This window comes from Mus pahari, chromosome 2 (assembly GCF_900095145.1).
Source record: "Mus pahari chromosome 2, PAHARI_EIJ_v1.1, whole genome shotgun sequence".
NCBI lineage: Eukaryota > Metazoa > Chordata > Mammalia > Rodentia > Muridae > Mus > Mus pahari.
This window is the reverse complement of record NC_034591.1, coordinates 94,457,905-94,482,178: the sequence shown is the minus strand read 5'-3', so window position 1 is coordinate 94,482,178 and position 24,274 is coordinate 94,457,905. Positions and strand designations below refer to the sequence as shown.

General features: G+C 36.1%; 1 protein-coding gene across 2 annotated transcripts in view; it reads left to right on the top strand.

Moving 5' to 3' along the window:
- Ctnna2 (catenin alpha 2) overlaps positions 1–23,184 on the top strand; it is a 1,093,074-nt gene extending 1,069,890 nt beyond the window's left edge. Inside the window, exons 19-20 of one of the 2 annotated variants that reach the window (XM_021190425.1) lie at positions 1,052–1,195; positions 21,974–23,184. In XM_021190425.1, the coding sequence (XP_021046084.1) occupies positions 1,052–1,195; positions 21,974–22,261 (432 nt within the window). In that variant the 3' untranslated portion in view covers positions 22,262–23,184. The remainder of the gene's footprint in view (positions 1–1,051; positions 1,196–21,973) is intronic. The other variant, XM_021190430.1, reaches the window with a different exon arrangement.
- The last annotated feature ends 1,090 nt before the right edge of the window (positions 23,185–24,274 follow it).

The following is a 24,274-nucleotide window of genomic DNA, read 5'->3' as shown; positions in this document are numbered from 1 at the left end:
ACTGGTCTTCAGTACCACATATTTTCTTTAAACAGTTCCTGCCTCATAACTTGTAGTATTTTATATTTCTATATTTCTAAGCTATTACTTGAAGAAATTATAGTTCTATCTCTCTGTGCTGCACCTTGACTGAGATAAAACTGACACGGACATTAAAGTGCTGCCCATAGGTCAGAACTGTCTACTTCAAGGATGTTTGGTCAGGTAGTTACCTTCTGAGTCACATGGATTTAACATCGAGAAGGAACATACTGAAAATTTGGGAACTGTAAGAATTTTACATTTGATTTTCCCGTAGTTTTTTGTAAGTGAGCTCTATAGGCCCAGTGAAGATATACAGTATAGTTGATACCAATGTAAAACAAAAGAAGACAAAAACCAAACAGCTAGAAAAATATTAAGAAAATGTAAGGATTAATTCTAAAGTTAGAAATGAGCATTGATTATTGGCTTATCTTTTCAATCATGCCATTACACAACCCACCACTGGGTACCAAAACAATAGTAAAAACTTGCTGTTACAATAATGAATGTTCCACAATGAATGAGGTAAGTATCCCTTTCATACCACAAGCTGGGTTATGTATAGAGGTGAAGACCTTGGCTAGCCTTACACAGCAAGACACTGGAACCTCTAAGCAAGGCACCTGGACTCTCCACATTTTGTTCCAGGGTTTAAGAGCTACAAACCACCCTTGCTTTCTCTCTTGGCAATGTTCAATGCTTTAAATAGAGGAGTCATTCCTTCTGAGCCCATTTAACTATCCCTGACATTGCTGGGCATGAAAGGGTGCTTCTTCATTCTTCTCATACATGGTGCCTTTACCTGTTGTCTCCCTAAAGAGGAATCCGCATGACCTGGCTGCTTAATATCAAAAAAGCCAGCACATATCTCTTTCAGCACCTAAGGCCTTCATAACCTCTTTCTCCTAGGTAATTCCCAGTTGTTCCCTCCTCCATTTCCCCAGTTCCCTCCCAAGTAGCATACGGGATATTTTTTTTCTCTTGCTCTCTCTCTCACTTTCTCTTTTCTGTATCTCTCGGAAATCAGACAGGAGTTCAGAGCACTTTCACTACCTTTTATGAGGTAGATTGTGATGTCATAGATGGGGGCAGGGCTAGTCAACTTTCTACCCACCTCCCAACCTGTGCTGAGGGAGCTCCAATCGGGAGTGGAAGCAGTGACTCCTCCATGGTAAGTGACTTCACTTTATAATCTAATATCTCTTGCTGTCATTATCTGAAGATGGGTAGGGGTGGGCTGGGCTAGGATGCCAGACAAATGAACATATGCAAGCTAAAACTCTCTTGACTTAATCAACTTTGGGCAAAGGTCCTATTGGTTTTTGACAAAGGTTAGGAATCTCAATGCAGAGGTAAACGTCAACTGTGATCCAAACTTGAGAAGTAGACATGATGTTGTCATTGTTTTTCAGTCTCTCTTTGCATTAAGCCTAAAAGTTACCTCCAGTGTGAAATGTGTAGAGACCATTCTACCATCTCTATATATTCCCTGAAGAAAGCTAATCAAGCTTTTTTTTTTTCTAATAAAATTTCAGGGCTATGAAATGTCCTTTATTGGCATTGACTTTTGGACTTATTGAGTACTTCTAAAATCACAAGAGTGAAAAGTAAAGAATCTGAATTTTCAACATGCTTGATTTAGATGTAAGAAAATGAAAGCTACCTCTATGCCTTGAAAAAAGTCACTTTTTAAATGAAAAAAGTCACCACTCCTACAAGTTTAGGATTTGCCATTTTTAAGGTGCCACAACCAAATATATTATTTTTTATATGTATATATGCTATTGTTGCTGTTAAGTGTTGTAACATCACTGTCTTACGGGGTCACTTGGTTAGGATGTGTGGAAAGCTGCTGTTCTTTGAGTTTCTGATGCTGATTAGCTCCTCATATTCCTCACTATTTATAGAGAAAAGATGAAGTGGAGTGAGCCTTTCTCTGGCTTCCTCTCTCGCTCTCTCCTGGGTACTTATTAAAATTCTGGAGCTGGAGGCTTTTTGTCTGAGAAGGCAAAGGGGCTTCATAAATGCACTACACCTTTCAAGAGATGGGGGAAGACTGGGGTGGATATGGGTTCTTTTCTTTTTTTCTTTTTTTATTGAACATCAGAACATAAAGGCCTTTTGGAATGAGATGGACACATTTAGATATGGATTATAAAATATACAAAAAGGCTGTCATGTATGTTTTTCAAAATATAGATCCTTAATTAGGCATTTATTCATGCACACTTGTGGTGACAAAATGGGGACAGTTTGAACGGAGATCCCTTTTTGTTTTACTTTGTTTTACGGAACAAGGTCTCATAAATCTCAGCATGATTTCAATGGTGTTATATAGCTAAGAATAATCTTGAATTTCTGATCCTTTATCTTCTGAGTGTTGTGCTTATAGATGGACACAAACATACCAAGTTTTATGTGGTGCTGGGAATTGATCCCAGGGCCTCTTGAATGCTTAACAAGCACTCTACCACCGAGCCATAGCCACAACCTTAAAGAGACATAGTTTCAGATGAACTAAGTTTCTCTGTATTTTGTAGAATCTATATTATCTTATACCAGATTTGTTGACTTTTATATTTTAGATTTGATACCAAGAATTGGCACCTGCAGTTTGGTGTTTCTTGACTTAATTTCTTTGTTTAATGCCGAGTCTAAAGGACTGATTATAGTTTTAGAACGTTAAGACTTGGTGAAGAAAAATAGAGCCATATTAGCCAACAGGAAGGTTTGGGTTCTAATCACCAGCAGTCAAGCTAATGTTGCTATGCACAGGAGAATGCCAAGTCTTACATGTTTAGTTATCCCCATCAAATCTCTCAATAAAAGCATTACACCCCTGAATCCCTGGTAGGAGCAATGTTTCTGTGTTAGAAAAACAGGATGTGTTCTCATAGCTCAAGTTGTTAATGTCTTTTATCAACCCCCTCACACAGCTGCCAGGTAAGAAATGGCAATATTTTCCAAACTTTTGGAACACAATCATCTTTAAACTTCGTGAGTTGGGAGTGGTTGTGTTGTACGCTTGTGCAATCTCAGAGAGTCTCTCATGGAATGTGTCATGCATGCACTTGTTGATTTCATGTGCATGTTCCATCTATAGTGATGTCCAGTGTTCTTTGTGTATTTTGTATGTATTAAAATTATAGTTTTAAAATTCATACACATGATTTACTCTAAAGGAGATGGTGTATTGTAACAGAAGTTGTATTTGATGAAGATCTGCCATTGATATGTTGATTCTTTTCCTGTCATTGACTGGTTAGGTTTATCAAAAGTCAAAGATAAAGCTTGGGGGAAGGCATCTGCTTTTGAATGTATTAAGTAGGTAAATGGTCTATAAATCATGCAGTCTTATGTACATATACCCCAAAATTCTCTATTTTCATGATTTTTTGAACTAATGGTAGCCCAGAAGAGTACTGAATTTTTGACAAAATATAGTTTTTATATTGGACATATATCCAATTCTTAAAAAGTTTATTCAAAAATAGATTTTAAAATATACCCTCCATCTGGTGTCATGTTTCTGGTTAATACTATATATAAATATAGTGCATGTTCTTTGGTATTGAACCATCATTTGATTAACTTGTTCTCTATAACACACTTAGTTCTGAATGAACTGAAATGTAAGGAGAAATAGTATCATGAAAGTGGCTGTGCTATTTTGAAACAGTGGTTTGCTTAGAAGTTAATACTTTTATGTTTTTAGAATTAAATTGTTTGGCATTAATAGATACATATTTACTAAATACTAAGTATTTTTCTTCATAAATACTTATCATGAATAAGTATTGATGAGTGGAGAATTAGTAAGTACTAAGCTATGAACTTTACAGGAGATAAAAGAACTCCTTACTTGAATCTTGGGAAATGTCCAACTGTGGGAACTCTAAACATTTCCCAAGTGACAACTTGGAAGCTAACATAGTAAATGCTCAAGTAACTAAGAAGTACCCCTGTGAGCTCCTAAACTAAGTTTAGTTTACTCAGTAAAAGTTTCTTTAAACCCTAATGTAATATAAATTTCCAGAATTTAGTATCTCAGGAACTACATTTAGACTGTAAACTTGCTTGGGTGAGAAGAACAAACTCATTGAATCAAGGGCTATGGAATGACTTTATGAGAAGTGGAAACCTTAGTAGTCTTGGAATGGCAATGTTGATTTGCAATATTGTACATGAGAATGCCAGAGAAGAATGCAGGTCTTTAAGAGAGAAAAAAACAAAAAACAAAAAACAAAAAACCAGAAAAACAAACAAATCAATTAATGGACTTAAGGGTATGCTGTGTTTTATATCCTAAAGTCACTACTGACTTGTACTTTTAATGGATGTCTTGTACTTTTCCTGAATTATTTCTGACTTATTCATATGTTTAATATAAGACACACTCCACTTAGAGAAATTAAGAAGCTAGCAGTTGTCTTCTATGAAGATAAAACTAAATAGTCAGTTACAGAGAATGTTATGTGACCATGCCCACCCACAACTGTGGAAGAGAGTTGAGGGGAAAGGACCAGCCCCAAGACTAATGGGATCTCTGATGAGAATAAAGGGAAAATTTTCCCAGAGACATCCTTGGCAGGCTTAGAAGTGTAAGATGGTGATGGAAAGTCCTCAAGCCAATGAGCATCTGTAATAAAGATTGTTTTAGAAGGCAAAGAGAAGCATTCTATGTATGATACAAGAATCATGTCAGATTCTCTGTCCTAAAGAAGCCACCGTTGATAAAGTTTAAATACGTATGTGATTATGTAATCTCTTCCCTGATACACTTAGAAAGAGATTATTGTTTTAGATCTGATTTATACAATGAACAAACAAGAATTTATCCAAAAGCCCCTGTGGTGTAGACTCACTGATGATTTGCAGTGTGCAGTTTGCCTCATTTTCTTGTCATCTAAATTCGTCCAAGGTACTATTTTGACCTTTCTAACAGACTAGATTTCCATGAATAGAACCATTCTGCAGCCTAGCCCCTTTCCCAGATTCTCAGGGCTTTGTAACTAAATAAGGATTTGGCTCACACCAATTCTGTGAAATGCTTTCTAGTTTCTTAATGTGACATCAAAATTACCTTTTAGATGTTTATTATCTCAGGAAATCATTTTTCCCCCACAGGCAAAAACGTGACTATGTGAGAACACTGAAGTTTACTGATCAAAAGCAGCTTTCCAAAGCAAAAAAAGAAATCGTTAGTACTAATTGTTCAATAAAAAGTTCAAATAAAACTTGAATTATTTTTCAAAGATATTATACATCATGAAAAGAGGTAGTGATATGAGAACTACTTGCTCCAAAAATAGTTGACATTGTTCTTTTTCTTCAGATCCAAGCAACCATCCTTCTAGATTATTATAGAAATAATCAGATCTGTAAGTTAACACGAACTGAATACGTATATGATGTCTATTATTAGAGGTAGTATATAGATACATAGAGGAAATTATCATGGAAAACATATCTAAAACAAGTAACACTGACACATTATAATAATCTCCCTGAAATAAATATAATACAAGATAATTTGAACATTCATGTAGAAGGGCAAAGGAGTGAAAATAATGTTTGATATATATATATATATATATATATATATATATATATATGTATATATATGCATATATATGTGTGTGTATATGTATAATTTATACACATATATGTATATGTGTACATATATATATTCTTTACTTATATAGAATTACTGTGGAATACAAGTTTTTTCAGGAAGAAGAGAAAGTATATCTCAGAAGAGCAAACCAGTAGAAAAAAAAAATCATACTAATCTTTTATATGGTTGACTGGACCAAATGTCAGAGAAGGGTAGAAAGTGTTTTTACTACTACTGTTATTCAACCAGTGTTCCTTTATCCTTTTTAATGACCAGAACATCTGCAAGAAAATCTCAGCTTAGGGGTAGGAGGGGGCTGTGAAATGCAGAACTTGAGCTAAACTGCAGACTTCTTGAATAAAGATGATAAAGTAGGATCTTAGAATATCTAATTAACTACCAACTTCTAAACGCACACCAGGTGATTCACTTTCACACCTCTGTTTCAAAATCTGCAAAGTAACAAACTGACTCATCTTTCTGTTCTTTGAGGAAGCTTCAGAGCAAGAAAATTGCACATTAGGAGCGTTAAGTATTTAGGGAAACTGGGAGTTAAAGGTAACTTTATTAGTTGAGGTTTCATTACTGCAACTAAAATGCCTTGAAAGACCAGTTCACCATTTATGTTGGTTCATCCAGGATCACGTGTCTCTGCTTCTGGACCCAGCTTGAGGCAGTTGGAAGCATGGAGCAAAGGGTGCTCACCTTTAAAGACAGCCTCCCTCACAAACCTCCACCCTGGTGGAGGTGGCTTTCAATATAGGCCTATCTTCCTACTGCTTGTCATTTCCCATTAATACCACCATATTATGAATCCATCAAGGGAACAATCCACCAATTATGTCAGTGCACTTAGGATTCTGATCATTTCCCCAAAAGCATCCTCCAGTAACTAACTCCCTGTTTCATGAACCTGAGGGGGACATTTCACATTAAAACTGAAGCAGTAATACATGACTGTCCCTCAAATAGTCATTTAAACTCTGGAGGAATTAGTAAATCATGACCTTAAAGGAAGAGTATGGAACTGTAAAGATCTGAGAGATGTTCTTGAATATTTTGTTTGTCATGTCTTGATGTGAAAATTTAGTGAAGAAAAAAAAACTAAGTGGCTCTCTATTCCCAAAGCTCTGATAGATGTGTGTATTTCTCTGGGTTTTTTGAGATAGGAAAGGAAGAAGACAATATTGAGAAGAAATAGAAGAGAAGAAACAATTCAGAAAGTATTTGTTTCTGGGACATTATTTATAGAGCTATTCACTTTAAATAAAAGTCTTAAAAAATGTATATATTAGCATTCCCACCTTAACTAGGAGGAAAATGATCTTTTTATGCTGCTGAAATATAACCTAACTGGTCTATATTAAGATATTAGTTGTGTAACTACATGTTTGAATCAACAATCAATTAGAAGTGTTAAATGTCTTCTTTATTTTCCTATCATGAATAATAACTGCTACCCTACACTGATCAGTCTGTGCAGTAACCTAGGGAAGTAGGGATATGAGAAGTTCCACTTTTTTCCTCCTTGAAAAATGCTACAGCTTTTTGACAGCGTAGGTGCCCTAGTTCCCTTTCATTGTGTCTGCCCAGTCGAGCTTTTGAATATTTCGAGCTGAGCATCCATCCCAGGGTTCTGCCTCATAAAGATGGTGCATCTTTGGAAGTTTGCAGTAGTCAGGTAATGCATGAACTCAGGGACAACAACGACTCTGACAAAAGAGGAAAGTATTGACTTTCACATTTAATACCATTGAAGCAATACATTAGCTATTAAAGTAGGAGATGCTTATGTTTTTGTTCCTACCATTCTGAAACTGAAGTTTGAAAACAACTGTGGATCAGTGTCTAGTTCCTGAATGCTCCTGATATAGATAGATTTGGACTATAAGAAGAGGAGAGTGGACAATCTCAAGGGCTAAGATGAGTGCCCTCTAGAATATAAAGACTATCTGAGACTCTTAAATAGGAAGACTCTTATTTTTTTAACACTTTGATCAATCTTGATTTGTCCAGATAACCCTTTGCTGTGAGGCTTTTTGTGGTTTGGCATTGTAGAGTATATATCACCATCTCTGAACTCTTTCCTAGATGTCTACAGCCACTCATCCCTCATCAGTGAAAACTTACTCTCAGAGAGAGAACCATATAACTACTTGCTACCTTGATATTTTACCCAGAATGCAACACAATGCTGCAAGACTTACTTTTTACCCCTTAGTGTTAGCCTGGCACCATGGCATAATTGTGTACACTGCTAAAAGAAAGACTGTTAAGGACCCATTGAAGTTATCATTTACCCATCACCTTCTTATCTCCTTCCTAGTTGTATCAGATTCCCCTAACTTACATTTATGAACTCTTTGTTCCCAAAGACAATTAAGCATTCTGATGAGAATAGGGAAAGTAACTTTTAAGTAGTATAAAATGGCTTAATTTTATTACTGCATATAAACAAGGATATTAAATCAATTCCCTTGTGTTCATGACACTTAAAAACTTGAAGGTTTCTATCTTCAATGCTATGATAAAGGTAATTTCTTTAATTTTTAAGTATTCTGAAAACAATGAAATTATTGTATACTTCATTCTGTACATTTTGAAATCTTGATATGATGGGAACAGATAAATATATGTTTAAGATGAAATGAAAAGGGAAGGTGGTAGGGTATATTGCTGCCTTGAAATATTTTTCAATAATGTCTAGCACATTAGGCTAATGGTCATGTTGAACTTCCCAATGGTGTTCTTTTTAAGATATTTATAACCAGCAAATTCCATAATTTATAAGTTTGCCATGGTATTTATAGTCAAGGAATGAATATGTTTCAAGAAGAATTATATCAAAGTCAGAGTGTTGTTGCATGTGAAATTCCCGATATAACAGACAATTACTCATTGAAGTACCAACAGTTGACATATTAAGCCATTGTCTTGGCAATTTTTTGTCTCTTGGGAAAAAAATGAGAGGACCTTATGTCTTGTAATACATATATAAGTAATTTAACTTTCTCAAGGCTAAACTTGAAGGAAGTCCAAGAAAACTATTGCATCATAGGGGACATTATCATGTCAATATTAAATGTAATATGATGCTAAAATCAATCTTCACCCTTTAATGTTTATCTTTGTTCCAAGGTTAACAGTTGTTGTCATCTTAAAATTAAAGTGATATTTTCCCCCAATAAGTTTTCCAGTATCATAGGTTTCAAGCTTCCTTTTAACAGAAACTCTGATACATTTTCTCTGATACTTGACAATACTGTTATGCATTTCCTGCCCTTTGAGGATTTTGTTCTCTTTAATCTGTGAATTATGAAAGTTTCTTGTGTAGCTCAGTCTCTTTTGAGAGGATACAGACAATATTTTGTCCATCCATAGAGGTCCTTTGTTGGACCAAAAATATTTCGAGTTTTAGATGGAAGGGAACCCTCAGGTGTTTTTGCTACATTTTCAATAAAGTGCATTCACTGCAGGAGAACAGGACTAGAAGGTTTCCAAACTAGGCCAAGCCCTGGCAGGCACCTGAAGCATCCTGAGCTTCTAAAGAGAACTACCTTACATGCCTTTTATGTTTTCTTTTAGTTAAAGGCATTTGAAACTGTGGTGCATGGCTAAGTGCACAATTCGTAAGGACAAAGGGCAGCATCTGCATTTCAGATAATTGTCTTTTGTTTTGTAAGTTCCTCTTAAGTTTCATTCCCATTCTAATGAGATGGCAAAGCTAAAGTCAGTATTACATTTTTTAAATTAAGATTAATGCAAGAAACATCTAATAGGTTGATCCATGTGGTTTATGCCAAATTGGGGAAATATCTAAAAGTGCATAGCCCAGCAAAGAGAAATACACATCAGTTTTTAGTTTCCAGTAGTCACACGTCATACTTCAGTTTAAAGGGAAGCTTCACCCAAGAATCCAACCGAGCTGACTGACATGCATCCCAGTATTACTAACACCTACTCTCAATGTGTTTCATGTGTTGAAAACCCTGTGGAGAACACACCAGTAAGGGGCAAGAAGGTACCTGGATATAAGGAGACAGAATAGTAGCTATGGAGACAAGACCCACAATGCTTTGGAGTAAAAGGCAGCAAATATATATAGCTCTTCATCTGTTTGGAATCCGGAATGCAGCGGAATTGAGATAGAGTCACGAAAGAGAGATTAATAACTGAGATATTAGTTCATATGGCCAGCATGACCTCCCTCCAATTGATTCTAAGCATTTGTCCATTTATTTTCCACCCCTTAAAACAACATGTTTGTTTCCTCTATTGTTTTCTCTGAAGACAGTATTTTCTGAGTATTCTGCAACATGAAAAGGTGAGATTGTCACTACGCCACTCCACAATTAGGACCAAGAGATGGAGACTCATGTTCTCTGGCAAATTCTTTTTTCTTACCTTACCAGTACCGATGATGTCCTATTACTTGAATCATCTGTTGGAATACCTGCTACCATACAGGTTCCTTGGGGCAATTGTATCCAGCTGTTCCAAAATTTATGAGAGATTATATAATAATCATGTATAGCCACACACTTCTTTCAAACTTTAAAAGGGGTGTTTTAAGCTGTTTACTTTCCCTACTAAGGCTCATTTCATATAACATTTGGAAAACATGGTGATTAAATTCACTTTATACTTGAAGAAATAGAGACTTACAGTAGTGACTGTCCATCTTTTCATAGGCAGTAAATGATACATACATAGGTTCTCTCATGGAGAGTTTTGTGTTTTATGAAATGTGAGTATAGTCAGGAGTATTTGTGTTCTGCAGAACAGTAGTGGATATAATAGAGGAAATGTCACACATCAGCTGCTATAATGAAGATAATGGTCATTGTTCACGCTCTGTCTTTTTTTTTTCTCATGGTGTCTTATAATGACAAGTTAAAAGGCTAAGTAGAAATTTGAAATTGTGAAAATTTAAGATCATTTCTCTTTATAGGTTTTTGGTATACAGGAAGTGGTATGAATGAAATTTTCAGATGAGAAAAATTAGAAGTTGCCATTAGTCAAGTTTCCTTGACTATGTAGAGCCTTTGTTGAGGGATTATACTTGTAAGGAAAATCAGAGCCAGGCAATAAGATCCCTAGTACTTTCTCAGTGCACAGCTTTCATGAGACATGATAGCAAAGCATTTGTATGCTGTGGCTTTCTTTTGTGTGACCCTGAAGATTTTCTTGGTCATATGACTCATGTTGATGAGCAATTAGAATGGTTCACTGAGGGCCTTGGTATCTCTGGCCAGGCCTAGTGAGAAGGTTCAGCAAAGGGAAGCAAGTACAGGCAGGGAGATGAAGTCTCTGCTGTGCCTTCCAGGTCGCTCAGTAACACCAAGATTGCTGGTCCCGTATTCATAATGCTCGAAAGTAGACTAGGAGGGTCCTAGAATGGACTCCTTTCTTAAGAGTGTATTACAGTGCAATGAATCCCCCACCACAAAATGTTAAATTTTCTCTATTTCAGTTTTCTCATATATAGATAAGAAAATGCTCATGTCTACTTGTTTTGTAGATATGAGAAAATTTATGTGGTGATAACATGCTTTCTAGTAACTAGAACTCAGTGCCTTATTGATATTAGCACTCTCAATAGATAGTCTTTTACTTATAAGAATGTTTTATGAACAAAAATAATGGTTTTGAAATACACGAAGTACAGTGATAGAAGAGGTCCCTAACCAGTCTATAATGAAGTTTGGCTCAACTTCAATTTGTCAGTTATGTGCCTGCTGATAGACTCTCTTTTGTCTTTACTTCCATGGGAGGATGACTGTATAGAAGGAATGCATTCTAGGCTACTAATTGTGTTTTAATTTCACATGTGTCTTTTCATTTCTGTTTCTAAGTCTGTAATGTCACAACTTGATAAGGCCCTTTTAGAGGTGTTTATTAAATAGCAGATGGGTGGGGGAAATGTGAATAAGATAAAGTAAGAACTAGTTTACAAGATTATGGAAAATATTTGTAAAACAAAGAGGAAAACAGACTGAGGCCACCAGTGATGTATGTGTGATGAAAATTAGAAACCATCTAGTTTAACTGGTGGAACCATGATACCAATATTTGAATCTGCATTGAATTTGATGGAGAAGGAGATAAAGTGCTACTGGAGGGAATGGGTCAGGTGAATGATCAGAGAGCATAAGGTGAGATGGGATCAAGCAGCAAGTGTGCTAAAGGTGTGGTGACAAGAGATGATGGAATATGAGATGCCAAGTCAGAGAAAGCAAAGTACAGCACAAGCCTCAGGATGCTTCATCTAAGTGTTAGGAAGAGGGGATGGGCTTGCCTCTCCTGATGACTGGGAGGGAGAGCTCTTTGGGAGGACTGGGTTTGCATAGAGGTGGACTGATTCAAAGAGCTTCTAGCTAGGAGATTTAGAAGATGCAGAATCATCAGTAATAAAATGTCTACACAAGATTGAATTATTCTCTAAATGCCAAAAAAAAAAAAAATCTTCAAAAAGATATCTCAAGAACCTGAAGAGTTATCTCATATAGAGATGAATGGAATTCATGGTTGAAATGTCACAAAACTATATTGCTAGGTCAAGGTGAAGCCTATATCCAAACCTCTGGCAGGTGTATATAGTGATTTCATGGAAGTGGATGGATTGCCAGATCACAGTAGAAATATCCATAACTGAGGTGAAGGCACACGTTGATAGACAATTTTTCTTTGACTACTCAAAGTGGACAGAAAAATGTGCTCAATTATAAAAAGTTATGGATAAGCTGCTCAAACTTAAAACTAATTTAATTAAAATTGCTGGGTTTTAAACCATGCATTATACTGAGGACCTCTTTTGAGCAGTTGAATTATGGAACTTTCTTTTTGTCTTAATTTTCATTTCTATAATGAAAAAAGATCTGAAATTTTGTGTTAATGTACTGAATTATTTTATATAGCTATAGATGTGTCTAACATTTCACTTGAGTTTTTTTTTAGTATTTCATTACTCATAAATTATGTAAGAAGATAATTATGATATTGGAGAAAATGATAATATACTGTAGTAGCAGTCCCACTTAATGACAGCAGTGATGTCTCAGATGGATACCGAAAACTGTGGACATAAGGAGCCCTATATGGTATAGTCAGTCAATCTCAGCTATGGAGAAGATCCTGTACAAGCTTTGATTCATGTACTGAGAAAAGAAATGGTGCAAGATTTCATCATGCCTAAGAATGGCACAATTTAAAACTTGAGTTTATCATTGGAACTTTCTATTTAGTAATTCCAGACCTAGACTGTCCTTGGATCACTAAAAGTGATAGGAGTAAAACCACAAATAAGAAGGGCTTTGTTAATTGCAGTTAAAACAGCTGAAATGAAACCAACAAAAACTGCCCTAAATAATACTTGCATGGATAGAGGACTGATAGAATATACAGCTTGGAAAGTCAGAGACTATATCCAGTATAGAGGGAGACTCTGAAGGACTGTGCACATTTGCTAAGGGTAGTAAGAACAATGCATGCTAATTATCCTTGTTTGTGATGAATATAGTCTAAAAGGTGTAGTTTCCCAATTTTGACTTTTAATAATCTCAAAATTAAAATTAAAATGTTTTTATACCTTCTCTTGTTATTTTTCTCTTTCCTCTCTAATTTGCTTGCTTAGTCAGTGCGATCAACAGAGGTAAATGGTAGAATGTAATGGTAGGAAGGTGTTCATGAGACATTATTTGATTAGATTATCAAGCTCCCTGTCATGATGTGTGTGAAAATTCATACATAGGTCATTTCTTCAGATGATGGATTTACTTCCTCATGAGTCTTCAATTTAGAAATCAAAATGACATGAGATTCTGAAGGGTAGGATGATACAGGGAGTTAGCAAGATGAAGAAAGTAAAGCAAAGATGGGAGAATTCCTAGGTGCGTCTTGCATAATTGCTCCTAATTTTCCAAGAGGTAAAGCACCTGATGTGTAGCAAGAATCCCTTGTTGGGGTTGAGCAAAAATTATTCGGCCTTTACTGGTAGGGAAAAAGATGGCTTTAAGCCATATTTAGAAAATTTGTTGACTGTAATTAAGCCTTCATGGGACTCCCCAAGGTTTACTTACCTATAATTGAAAAAATGCAAATGAAGACAGTTAATCAGTGAACTGGCTGACTATGAAGCACTACTACCTACCTAAATGAATTAAAAATCCAAGACACAAATATGTCCAGTGGAGAGTTACCTGGGTACCAAATGGTAAATTTCTCAGCGAGGCTTTGGAGATGTTTATCTTAGCCTGTCTGAGGCTGAAGTGTCTTTCTGTTAAGATCTTTGGCAATTTCATCTTTAGCCATTACATACAGATTTTCTCAGGGCTGGCTTTCAGTGTTGGTAGAGCATCACTGCCTGTCGGGCAGAAGTCATGGAACCCCCACAGAAGAAAATAACAGACTTCTTGTGCTCCTTTCTATCATGAGTGATCCCTTACTAAAAAGGAAAACACTTGTCAAACAAGACTAAGTTATCAAAAAGGATTATTCCTAGGGTAAATTAACTGCTCAAATGTTATCCAATTGTCCCTTTAGTGATAACTATTTAGAGTATGGTACATATTATAAGATATGTTGTACGTATGTTTAAGCAACAATAAACCAGGCATGTGTGTTTTTACCTCAGACACAATGCTTATTAATATATATTGCTAGCTTTTTATTCTATTTAAAAATAGTTCCCTATAATACTTGCACTTCTGTTAATACATATGTCTTCTCGTTAACTATTTCATTAATTGGCAACTCATAATAAAGTGCCATTACTAAGAAGTGCACAATCTGTTCCTAAATATTAGTCATTGGAACAAAAAGAAGAGTGTAATGTCGTTTAAATAAAATGTGTTTGTCATGGTCTGATGGATTATAGTGAAATCAAATGTATTTAAGCTCATGTACATATAGACCTAATATAGGAGATTATTTATGTATGCTGTAAGTGATACCACACTATCTTTGACAACTCTGCCAAAATGTCAACTCATGGAGAAAGAAAGTAAATACATTTCTTCTCTCTTTGTATTACCAGTGCTAAGAGAGAAAAGTACTGACATTAAGAATGTCTGCCTGGAACACTACAGGGATGAGTGGTAAATTGCTAGCTGTTCTTCACCACTCTGTTAAGCAAAAGAAACCTGGCTTTGCTAACTCTATCTCACTATTGATATCTGAGGTCATGAGTGGAAAGAGCAGCAAAATGATAATGTGCCACCACAGACATGTCATTTTCCATTTAGGCCAGTATATGAACATCCTGAGATTGCTCACTTGGGAGAAGAAGGGACACACCTGAACCTTTCCACCATATCTTTGTCTGAGTTATTTATTGCTCCTGACTTGCTAGAGATTTTTTAAAGGTATTGATATAAACTCTAGAAAAGAGGAGGCAGATATTTCAAGGTGTTTCAGATGTATCAAGGTTTCTAGGGAGATCAAATACCTCTTCAAAGATCATGGATTTTAGGTTTTGAACATGAAATGTTCTTCTAGGCAGATAATAGACCCTGTTGCTTTAGGTCTCTAGGTTTTCCATTTATTAACAGCAAAGCTTACTTGTAGCAAAATCTCCCCAAGCCAGCAAGCAATGTGTGACATTTTTGTGGGGGTGGGGTAGGTAATAGTTTAAATATAACTAAAGGGAAGCTGTAGTTTTCTGCAAGCAACAGCCTTATTATAATAATTCTCAATTTTTCTATCATGATTTCTTTCCTCAAAAATATGTAGGCTAGTGCCACTAAAACTAATTCCTACTTGGTATTAAAGATATCTTATTTAGCCACTCAGAAATCTTTAAAGTGACTAAAATGGACTTCTGCCGTATGTGGCAAACTTATTTCTAGTTTTATATTCACAGTTATTACCTTGGAGTTGAAGTAATGAAAATAGGATAGTTTCAGCCTTGACATGAATGAGAACTTTGTCTTTGGCAACTAGACTTTCCATTGCCCTTAATCATCCTCCGTTGTATTTATATTCCCCAAATATGTTCTAAATGGACTTGGCTTATTTCATTTTTTTTTCCATTTGTCCAGTATTCCCATGACATTCCCATTCCAATTATTCAATTATTTCTGATTTTGAACAGTTTGCATCCCATATATATGTATAAAATATATTCGTTATTACATTCCTCCGCATTACATTCCTGGCCTTTATGAATGACATCCTGAAACACTCAGCTTTTAGACCTTTCAGGCCAGTGAGTTAGTTCTCCACTCCACTCCAGTTTTTTCACTTTTAGACATTGTTCTTTTTGTTTTTATTTCTTAAAGAAATTTGTGAATCATAAACAGTTTTTGTTTTATTGTTCCTTGGCTTCAGCATTATTCCCATTGTTGTGGCTAGCTAATTCCTTCATTATTCGCTAGTCCAAGTCATTTTCTATTCAAATAGGCTCTTTCTTGATACTAACATATCTTAGATTATTAAGGTGATATTGATTTTTATCTTGAAAGTCTTATGCTGGGAATTTTTAAGTAAATATATTGACATTTTGGATATGTGGAGAGAAAAACAGATTTAATAGTTTATTTTGCATTCTTTTATTTTGCTTTGTAAAAACACTAAATAAGAGAACATGAAGAGAAGAAAAGTCATAAAAGAGTATTATATATATATATATATATATATATATATATATATATATATATATATAATGTTCTTCCATATAATATATAACACAAAAATCATTTAAAGAATTATATATATCAGCCAAAGTTTCACCCCAACCTTTATAATCATCCCGAAGATGATCCCTAAGATATATCATCCTGAAGATAAAACACACACCTCAATCTCAATTAGCTAGTAATTAAACTCAGCTCTGTAACATCTCATCTTACATTCTCAGTTTTGCCTACAAACCAATATAAAGCCAGGGGTAATAGGAATTTGATACTTGTTCCCATTGAAGAGTTTAGGAGTTATGACCCCACAGGAAGTCCTTTTCCTTGCGCTATCCCTCCCTATATGGCTCCAAGTAAATCTACTTCCAGGTTCCTTGAGTACCCAGCAACCTACTAAGGCACTCCTCCTACAAAATTAAGCTTTTTAGAATGTGTGTCATCTTTTCTGGATTTTCCATGATATCTTACAGTCTGAGAATATTCATGTCTTCATAGTCGTCTCTTAAGTGGTTGACAAAATATAGAAGAAATACCTGCATGGGAAAATGTGTGGGTGGACAAATGGAGATAGAGCAGGCAGAGGAAAAGAGAGATTTCAGCATTTATTTCAAGAGTGTTAGTGAATTGGGCATGTTGTCAAAATTGCGCATGGTCAGTGCAAGCCCAGCATTAGAGGAACAGTTTACCAGTAGTGACTTTAGGTGACTCCTGGTAGGTAACTGATGTCAAGCACAGATCCTGGTGTTTTACAGCTTTAAAGTCATAAAGCATCAGACAGCTAGAAATATAAATGATGGGAGGAATTCCATTTAGGAAAACCTTCCATTAATTCAAAGCACAAATGAGGAGAGTGCCCAGGCAGATGATCCCTGTGACTTTGTGATGGAAGTTGTATGGGATTAAGAAGAGTGGAAACAGTGGCGGGGGCTTGGGGAGAAATAGGACACACACACACACACACAAAAAAAAAACCTCAGATACAGTGCAGTTCACCCTTATTTGTTTTCATGGACTGTAATAGAACAAGATGTGAGGAAACATCTGTTGCCTTTTTTTAAAATAGTACTTTGATATTTTGAAAGATTAGCGACAGAATTAGGAGAATTCTAATTTCTATGGCTTGGAACAACTCACACAGTGTGGAAGAGTTTGAGTCCAGTCCAGCTTGATAGTACTGTGGAGGGAGTGAGGGTTGGTCAGTGTGAGCAATGACTGTAGTGTGGGTTTTCAAGTCAGGCTACACATTTAAACCCTGGTTATGGAATTATAGTGGGTCATGGGTGAATCATGTGCCATACATGGCAAGTTACATGGCCACTCTCAGGGTTGATTGTCCAACTAAATTAAAGTGGTCATGTGGTCTGATTTGTTAAATATAGGCTCATATTTTTAAAACTAGCTTTTAAAAAAGTGAACAGTTTCTCTTAGACTAGATGTAAAGATTACCAAGGTGAACAAAAGTATCTTTAATGAAAGACTGGACTTTGTAGTATAAAGAAACAGCCATGTTGAATGTTTGAGGAATTCTGGTGATGATGTTAGTTTTAAATCCACTTGAGAGGAAGTGAGCCCAAGGCTTAGAAACACTAATTATAATGGAGATCCACTTGAAGTTCTAACCAGTAGTTAGAACTGGGTAGTAAATGTACATAGATTGCCTTACAACCTCTGCTGCCCTGAGTGTTGGCTCTAAGTCTGTAAGACAGACATCTGTAGGTTGAGTTGGTAGGAACAGTTAAACATCAGGCAGGGACACTGTTAAGTTAAAAGTATCTACACAGAAAAAGATTCACTTTTCAAACAAGATGAAAATCTAGAGAGCCAGTGAGATGGAGACTGTCATAAACTTGGTTGATGCGGCTGTGAGAGCATTGCAGAGTTGAGAGGTATCAGGCTTCCAGGCCAGGCAGAGTGAAGAGAAGCAGAGATTTCTTGATTCATAGGTAGTAGCTGATAAAGAAGACCTCCAGCATCTCTGTAGTGCTCCCAGGGCTTAATGCTGTTCATGGGCTTTCAAACCTCGTCAAGAGTTACAATTGGTTTTAATCCCTAAGTGACAGTTTCCTCACCTATGCAACAGTCATTGCTACTTGAGAAATCTTGGAAATTGAATCACATAATTCAATTAACACGGCTAAGGCAATGGCACGCACCTCCACATAAGTGCCCAATTAATGTCAGTTATTATTATTAGAACTTCACTTACATATGTTAATTTACTCATCTAATTTGGAAATGCCACCACTAGAGTAAAACATCAGAAAATAGAAAGCAATTATGTTAAATAGGTGTCCTTAAACCTTGCTAAAAGAAATAAATCATATTGTATGCCTTTACTCTTTCTAATATCTTTTGGAGTTTAAAAGTCGGGTTAAAACTTTTCAGCTAGGAGGTACTTTGGAGGAAACATAAATAAACCTGTTTATTCAAAATGAAAAGAAAAATAACCTACCATGAAAAACAGCCAAGTAATAGAAGTGGATCTAGAGCAAAGTATACAATATACCTTTGGAATTCAACTTTTTTTAAGTCACAATTTTTATTCAATTTTTGATTCTGCTTATTGTATTTGTATAATTTTGTTCAGGGTTAGTTGTCTATATCTCTCTCCCAATATCTTCCTTAGCAGGTGGTTTGAACAAAACCACTAGGTTTTTATCTCAGAGCCTTTACACTCTCAACAATATCTGAGGTTATCTCCCAAGACTCCTGTGTCAGGCTGGGAGACAAAATGGGTTTTGAAGAGGAAGGCTCTCTACTAGCTTTGCTGAAGTGATCTAGAAATGGGATCTATGGCAGAAATCTTGAAACTACTTGGATCTTTTTATTCAGATCCATTCTATTCCCCAGTACTCATTCTTCAAGAGTCATTTGATATTATAATAGACACATCATGTCTCAGTCTACTAATCTATCATAACCCCCCCAAAGCAATATTATCTCTGGCATATTCACTTTCTATTCTATCCAATTAATTAACTTTATGAATATATACCACTCATTCTTAAAACCTGAAAACCTGATGCGAAAATGATCATAGTTCCCATTGAGGGGCATGGGAGAATGATCTTTCCAGGTTGCATAGTAATCATGACAGATGTGTTCTAATTGGCCCAACATGTTGCTGCCTTCTCTCTACCCACTGGAGGGATAAGGGGAAAAACTGAAAATATGGAATTCAGTCAGATGTTGGGAAGTACTGGGAGCAACTGGTAAAATATGCTAATAGTCCTCTTTGGGTTCCATTAATCTAGTTGTCATCAAACTTTGGCATATTTATCAGAATCACATATTGCACTGGTTAAAATGGAAGGCGTTTTTAATTTTTATTTTTAGATTTATTTATTTATTTTCATAAAGCTTTATGCTGGGGTTGTAAAGGGATATTTTCCAGGTTATCCTGACATGGCAATTCAAAGGCTGTTGATTAAGAAACACTAAACTAATCCATCCTTGGCTTCTTTTCAATATTAACATTAAGTACTCTAGCATTTACTCATGAAAGTTAACTTTAGAAACCTAGGTGGTATAAACTAAACAGCATCAACTGGGCCATTATTTGGATATATGTAATTGTATAGACGGATAGAGAAAGTGAAATACTAAATGGGTCATTCTACTTGTTTAAATTAGGTAATACAACAATGCATTATACTTCAGTGGACTCATGGCTCAGAGCCTTGAACTTTTCTATGTTATTATATATTGAATATCTTACTGATATTTTTTTTATAGCAAAGCATTAATTTGTTAGTATTAGAAGATATTCAGGTATACAAAGAATATATTTTTTCAGTGATTAGGTCAAACTTTTAGATAAAGGAATAAGTTTGCTCATTAGGTTTCAATCATTTTTAAACCAGTGTAAGGCCTTTTAAAAAAATAAATCTTTCATGAAGTATATGGAAGAAAAAGCTGTCAAAGTAATGGCAGTTATACAATCTCCAAAGAGCTCACAACCCACAGTCTGAGAACAGCTTAACTAAAAACACTGTAAACATGGAATTATCAAAGTGCAAATTTTTCTCTTTTGGTTGTTTGTGGAATATTCCTATGTTTTACTTATTAAAAATAATATCTACTCTCAAAAAAAAAAAAGAGGCACTGATCCAATTTTCAATGACCAGATAGTATGTGGAGGAAATTCTGATTACAAGAGATGGTGTGAAGCAACATGAATGGCAGTCACATGGAAGGATGGAGCCATGGGGCTTATAGTCTTTGTTCTTAAAGCTATTGCTGATCATTAAACCTTACAAAGCTCTGTGCTTCAGGTAGCCATAGACTAGACACACATGTTATATATGTAGCACCTAACAAAAGCATACACACAGAGAGGGTCCTTAGTTTAGTTCTTAAACTGTAAGATACTCCTCTGTATTTCCTACTGCAAACAACTGATGGGTGATTCACCATGCTCAAACATGTCTGAAGCTAGAGCAAGATTTCCAGTCTAGCTAGTGATTTTTTTTTTCTTCTTTCATTAGTCTACATGTAAAATCCTTACTGAAAGAGACTCTGGGAAATGTAGTTTTTTCTAGCATCCATGGTTTCATTCCTGTTACTAGCAGAGTTGAAGCAAATATTAAATGGTCCAGGATACATTATGGACCACATGGCCCAGCCAGTAGTAGACATTAGGTAAATCTAAAATTGTTGGTCCTATGATGGGATTCAAATCCTATTGTTATTTTATTATTTTTCATTGTTTATTCTGACAGCAGTGTTTCTTTATAGCTCAGGCTGGCCTCCTTTTGCTGTTGTTTGTTTTGTTTTGGACACATTGTCATTTATGTAGTTGTCACTAACCTAGAACTGGCTATATAAACCAGGTGAGACTTTAACTCACAGAGATCCGCCTACCAGGTTCTGTCCTCCCTATCCCCTTGCAGTGTTTTAAAGTTACCCTATCCAATAGGTGGCAGTGTGAACCAATAGATAAGTTTTTAAGAATTCCATAATTTAAAACTGGACCACTTCTTTCGTCATAAAGGGACTGTAATGATTGCACCTAGAGAGTGTTTTAAAGAATAAAGTATAGAAGTGCTTGAGAAATTCTTGGAATAGTATTTGGGGTGTAGGAAATACATTGAATAACATGGGACATGTGGCCGTGCTGACCACTGTTGTACCCAGAAAATCATGCTAAAATAACTGATACTTTCATAGGAGGTGTGTAACCTAGAAATACTGAAGTGTATACTCCAAGATCAATAAGTAAAACGTATGTGTTGACTGGTGACTTCATTTCTACCTGTCCTGAGTTCAGGAAGTAGTAATAACCTGTAATAATCCTCCCATAGGTAGGGGCATGAACCTGAAATGTAACCCTTTGGGACTTCTTTTAAAAAGTATTCAACTTTCCAAACACTTGAGTCACTGATACAATTGTGAATGAGTCTAATAATATATGTTGCCCATGGGGATACTTAGGAGCTAAGAATAGAGCTTCATCTTCAGTGGTATTGGGATTCTAGACAGCTATGTACGATAGAACAACCTGATTTTGCTTATTTTTGGAGCAAGGGTAGAAGGCAGGTGGCTGATTTACAATATGCTGACTTTTTTTCTTGTGATAATTTGCTTGTGAGTGGCAACACTAGCAGAAGCACAGCACTGCTTGATGTGTGAAACTGTGCCTGTGTCCTGTGATCTTGAGGCCTCAACTAACCCATTGTCTCTCATTTTTCTCCTGTTCTAGCTGGACAGTGCTACATCGCTCATCCAGGCAGCCAAAAACCTGATGAATGCTGTTGTCCTCACTGTGAAAGCCTCTTATGTTGCCTCAACTAAATACCAGAAGGTCTATGGAACAGCAGCGGTCAACTCTCCCGTTGTATCTTGGAAGATGAAGGCTCCTGAAAAGAAGCCCCTTGTGAAGAGAGAAAAGCCTGAAGAATTCCAGACCCGAGTTCGACGGGGGTCTCAAAAGAAACACATTTCACCTGTGCAGGCTTTAAGTGAATTCAAGGCAATGGATTCCTTCTAGGACAATAGGCTACAAACAAGAAAGCTTTTTCTTTCTCCCTCCTCTCCCTTTCTTTTTCATTTGGATTACATTTTTTGTAAGCATACCTGCTGACTTGTCTGCCTCTGGCATGGGGGAAATTAAGAGAACAGTGTCTGTTTGCATGTTAGACGAGATGAGATCAACGCTACTGGTTCATCGGTAGCCTCGGAAGGGGACAGGTGACGATTTCTGTCCTGAGGTGGCACAGAGCTGTCCTTTGCAACATTCTCTTAAAGTTGGGCAAAGAGTTCACACTGTGATGTTCACGGGAGTGGGAGGGATGGGGAAAATAAACTTAACTCTACAAAAGCAAACTCTAATGCATGCAAGAACCATTAGGTTGGCAAGTATATTCATAAGTGAAAAACCTGGAAGTGTAATGGTAGAACATAAAACCTGTACTGCTTCTGTTTGAGTGCAAAAATGTACTAGCCAATACGCTGAAGTGTGTGGCCCACAAATTGAACAATTTAACCTCAATGTCCTGTATCCATGCTATCATGTGGATTCTTAACTGAGGAGAAACTAACTCATCCCGTCTCAACTGTTTGTTTCTTTAATCTGCATTCTGTTCTTTCTTCCTGGTAGTGCCATTACTAGTGCTCCTCTTATTTTCTCCCCTCTGCTGAAGACAATAAATATTCCTTTGAGACCCGTGGATCCTTCTGCGGACCCTAACGACACGAAGTGGAGCTCAACTGTCCTCTCTTCTATTTCTTTCTTTCTAAACTTGAACTCTGACTTTGCTAGACATAGAAGGCTCAGTGGTGGAACGTTAGCGCAATGGAGATTGACAGTATGTGAAGGTTTAGAGGCAAATGCATAGGTGTGTAGCTGAGAGTGTGCTGGTATCTAATATACCATTGTATTCACTGACACAAAATAAACACATTTAATCTTGACACCTGGATAATGTTTTCTTTCTCAGCATGCATGGGTAATATAAGTTCAGGAATATCTTTAAATATTGATTTAAAACTTCTTGCTTGGATTTTCAAATCAGCACTTAAAACATGTATTCTCACAGTTATTTTTTTTTTCAGAAAAGGTATTTTATAGTTTGTTTTTCATTTGTTTTGTTTCACTTTCAAATGGAATCTGAGATGAGAATGCTTGTATTTACTTTTCTGAATCAATCATGGTTCCCTGGTCTAAATTTTTAAAACATGAGATTTATGATTTAAAGTTAAGATTGTACTAATTTCAAAATATTTATACACTTCCTTTGTTTTCCTCTTTAAATTAGAACAACAAGGCATCAATCACATCACCAAAGAGATTCTGTGTATCATTTGGCTTTGAACTAAGGAGTGGGAAAAAGCATCCAGTTACTCAAATGAATAATTGAAGCTCCTCCATTGGAGGGATATCTACAAGTTACACATCACTATGTGCTACCAGCAGATGCTGGTCAGAACATGTTTCTCGATGACATAATAATTCCATGGGTTTCACATGCATATAAGCTGTGTTAGCTTATGTACCTGATCCCAGATGGAACAGATAGGAAAGTAATAGAAGGAAAGAAAGTACATTCCAAATCCTTATTTGGAAATGGTTCTGCTAAAAGCCTAGCTGACTGGCACTTAAAGCACCACTGAGACCATAATGGAGGAGACACTAGAAAAGCTGTAGAATGATTTTCAGCACTAATCATTAAATATAATAGGCCTGCCCTCTTAATTTGAATAAGCATTCAGAAACATAGTGACTTATCCAAAATTGGAGCCAGGTTATAGGCTGAGTGCAGTACTCAGCCATAGTGCTGGAGACCTTCCCTCTTTGCTTGTCTAACCGTAGTAACTAGCATGCCCCTTGTCTGTTGACCAGAATAATAATAACACATTCTTAGCAACATTGACTGGGTTCTGAGAAATCGGATCTTCTCAGAAACAACAGGAAAAGCATCCTTTTTAGGAACACGTTCTTAATATCACCAATACCATTTTTGTCCTCCTTTCAAAGATGAAGGACATCTCTTCACATCCCTTC